Source organism: Orycteropus afer, unplaced genomic scaffold, assembly GCF_000298275.1.
Source record: "Orycteropus afer afer isolate SDZICR_OR568_19922 unplaced genomic scaffold, OryAfe1.0 scaffold00471, whole genome shotgun sequence".
NCBI lineage: Eukaryota > Metazoa > Chordata > Mammalia > Tubulidentata > Orycteropodidae > Orycteropus > Orycteropus afer.
Window position 1 is genome coordinate 1358210 of NW_006922058.1, and position 3790 is coordinate 1361999.

General features: G+C 52.5%; 1 protein-coding gene across 1 annotated transcript in view; it reads left to right on the plus strand.

The window, feature by feature from the left end:
- The window catches only part of MOV10L1 (Mov10 like RISC complex RNA helicase 1), a 75624-nt gene that overhangs the window by 6865 nt on the left and 64969 nt on the right, over positions 1 to 3790 (plus strand). Inside the window, exon 3 of the mRNA XM_007954761.1 lies at positions 2999 to 3161. Within this exon, the coding sequence (XP_007952952.1) occupies positions 2999 to 3161 (163 nt within the window). The remainder of the gene's footprint in view (positions 1 to 2998; positions 3162 to 3790) is intronic.

The following is a 3790-nucleotide window of genomic DNA, read 5'->3' on the forward strand; positions in this document are numbered from 1 at the left end:
ACGAAAGAGGGGGAGGCCTTCAACGAGATGGATTGACACGGTGGCTGCAATGATGGGCTCAAGTATAGCAGGGATTGTGGGGCTGGCGCGGGATCAGGCAGTGTTTCATTCTGCTGTGTGTGGGGTCGCTATGAGTCGGAAACGACTCGATGGCACTTAACAACAACAACAACAGAGTTTCTGTTGGTTTAGACTGACAGGGACCAGACGTTTCTTTCTGACAACTGGCTACTCATCCCATGGTGTGACCCACTTTTCCCACCATTGTCCTATGAGTCCCCGTGCATGGGTGTCTGGGTCCTCAGGCTCCCTGTGTTTGTCTTGTGCACCAGCAACACCCCCACAGTTGTCTGGAATCTCCTGGCTCTTGAGTGTTCTGGATGAATCTTTGAATCTTACTTGCCCTCTGCCACAGGAGTTTGCATGGGATGCAGTTGGAGCTTCTGGATTGCATTTAGGAAGATGGACATGTTGGTAATAGAGTCTTTACCAGCCACGAAGCTTACCTGCATTTGTCCAAGCCTGCTTTTTCTATGTGCAGGGGCGCCGGTGGTGCAGTTAGTAAAGCATTTGGTGCTAACCCAGAGGTTGGTAGTTTGAACCCACCAGCCACTCCATGGTAGAAAGATGAGGCAGTCTGCTTCTGTAAAGATTGACAGCCTTGAGGGCCCTCTGGGCCAGGTGTGCCGTGTCCTCTGGGGGGTGCTGTGAGTCGGAATCGACTTGAAGGCAGTGGGTTTCGGTTTTTGCCTTTCATGTTCTTCCTTTTAATTTAGTAGTCACCTTCGTCTGGATTCTGCATATTTCTTGGTAAGTTTATTTCTAAGAAGTTTTGTTTTTATTCCCTCACTGATGTAATTTTTATATTTTCCAACTAATCTTTCTCTATAGGAAAACTTGATTTTTTTTTATGAGATCAGTGGCTGACAAATTTGCTGAGACTTGAGAATGGCTCAGATGCGCTTCATTACCATTGTTTAGTAAGGATATGCCAAGTGAATGCTTAGCATCCTCTTCCTCGAATTTAAAAATTAATACACGTGAAAACAAATTCTGGAGTCATATTATTGAACCTGGTAGCCACTAGTCATGTGTGGCTGTTGAAATTTGCATGTATTAACGCTGAGTCCAATCTGAGATCCAGTTCCTTGGCTACACCATTTCCAGTGGCTTCCAGAAGGGACACCACGGAGAGTCCCGTTGGATTGGCCCAGCCTGGAAGGATGTAAGCATAGCCGCTCTCCAGTTGCCTGCTTGTCCTTGGGCCTAGCCTGCTGCTTTGCTGACTCCTGGCTCTTGCTCTTCTGGGGGGCACTGGGCCACTTGAGCAATATGCTGACACTTGGTCCTGATTTGTCAGCCTGCAGAGGTTGCCTTTGTAACCAGCCCTGAGGTTGAGAGAAAGGACTGCTGGTGTGGAACAAGGGAGCTGCTGGCCACCCTAGAGTGGCCTTGGCGTCATGCTGGCCTGACGGGGTGGGGGCAGGGACATGCCATTTAAATGCTTCTTTCAGCATCCTGTGTGAGGTGAGCAAAGAAACAGGGCCACTGGTGGAAGGGAGGTGAGATGAAGTTAGGGGAAATGGGGTTCAGTTGAGTTGCTAGAGTGTGGAGGCATGGTGGGGGCAACATGACTGTCAGGCACTGTCCAGAGATAGTAAGGGGCCCGGCAGGCGGAGAAGGAGGGTACAAGGGCATGGGTGGATGAGGGAGCCTGGCTGTCTCTTCTCAGCGCGGAGACCCAGGGTGACAGCTGTGACACACACAGACTCCAGGCAGAATGGCGCATCTTCCAGGAGTGGAGTGGGGTTGTAGAGCAGTGTCAGCCTCCCACATGGTGCATCTTCCAGGAGTGGGGCGGGGTTGTAGAGCAGTGTCAGCCTCCCGGCTGCCCTCCAAAAGGGGTCCTGTCAGCTCAGGTTGTGTTGGGGGGGGGGGCACTGCATTTGGGTTTTGTTTTGCGTGTTTGACTGCTGTATTGACTTTTTGTTGTCCTGCCTTGTTGTTTGACATCAGAGTGTATTTGCTTGGGAACACGAGGGGAGGGACAGCTAGGGAGTGAGCCCTAATGGGGTAGGGCTGCCAGATGAGGAGGGCAGGCTTGAGGGACCATGGGGTCTGCAAGGGAGAAGAAGGGGGGCTCGCAGGGAGAGCATCTGAGGAGGGCCTGGAGGATGGTCCCTCCCGCATCAGCCAGGTCCCACATCTGACCCATGGGGGTGGGCAGTAGATAAAGAAGCCAGAGCGCTCCGTGCGTCACCGGGACGTGATGTGACCAGGAGGTGATGGGCATGGTGGAGGGAGAGAACATGAAGCTGGGGGGCATCTCCTCTGGGTGTAAAGGGGGTCACCCTGAGATGGTGGCCATTCCAAGCCCCAGGGGACAAATGGGCGTGGGGCATGGATGCAGTCCCACCTGCTGCTGGGCGGCAGGGGATGGCAACTCTGCTCTTACTCTCTGTACTGACGTCCTTCTGAAATAAACAGCTGTTTGTGTGATTTTAAAATTGTGTGGCTGGGCCAGTGCCGTGGCAGGCAGCATGAAGGTCTGCTCCTGTCACAGAGGTACTCTCTGCTCCTGCTTCCCACGAGGCCAGCCTCACACTCCATCCTCTGCCAGGGCACTGTGGTGGTCCCACCTTCCCTCCCCTGGCAGAGCCCCTGCCCCCCACTTCTGTTGTCTTCACAACCGGGTCAAATCCCACTTTGTTCTGTGGAGCTCCCCAAAACCAGTTTCTGAGTGTGTTTTAGAGCATTTTTCACAGCTTGCTCTGACTGAGCTGCTCCTGCCCTGGGTCCCCCTTAGCTGAAGAATCCTGCAGGCAGGAGCAGCCCACAGGCCATTGTGTAAGCTGGCGGTGTCTGGACGTGACACATCATCTGAGGGGCAAGCCCCATAGTAGCTGCAACTGCTTGAGACAGCCGTGAAGCTGCAGCGGCAAAGCATGTGTTTTACCGCTTTATCCTCACTGTTTACGCGGCACTTGGTGCTTTTCAGGTGGAAGCAGTCTCTGACAGGTGGGAAGATGATGGCAGGAAGACCAACAAAGGGCTGGCAGACTCCAGTACACGTCTTCTGATTGGCTGTGTCACTTCGCTGACGGATGGCGCCGGCTACATCAACCAGACCACGTACTTTCCTCCGGAGAGTTTGTGCGAAGGTAGGTTGGATGGATGTCTTCCCCGTTTCTCGTTAGCGCTGCTGTCTTTTTGAAGTGTTACGGTTGGCTCTGCGGTGCTTGTGCATGTCATTTTCAGGGCCAGGTGTGAGTGCTCTGCATGCTGAGAGGTCCTTGGTCCCAGTACTGCTCCAGGCACTGCCTCCAAGCCAGGCTCCTCAGGGTCTGCAGGACTCTGGAGAGGAGGGACATCTGCTCTTGTCTGTGCTTGTTTGTGGAGAGCAGTCACAGATTTCTGGGTAGTTTTTCTGGGGCCTGGGCCTGGAATCTGTCCACCCTTTACCACTGCTGGGTTTTCAAACTCAGTTTGCAGCAGTATTGATAATAACGTGCCTTCAACAGACTGACCTTCCAGAATCTGTACTTGGATTCCATGAGTTGAAAGAAAAACAGTCAAACCATAATTCAAGTGTGTTTAAAGTATCTGCTCTGGCTGTAAGGAGCTCTGGTGGCACGGTGCCTACAGTATCTGATGCTAACCAGAAGGTTGACAGTTGAAACCCACCAGCCATGGTGCATTGGGCTGTGCATAGTGTGTTTCAAGTATCTGCTCTGGTTGTATGGTGTGTTGTACTGTGCACAGTGTATTTCAAGTATGCACTTTGATTGCA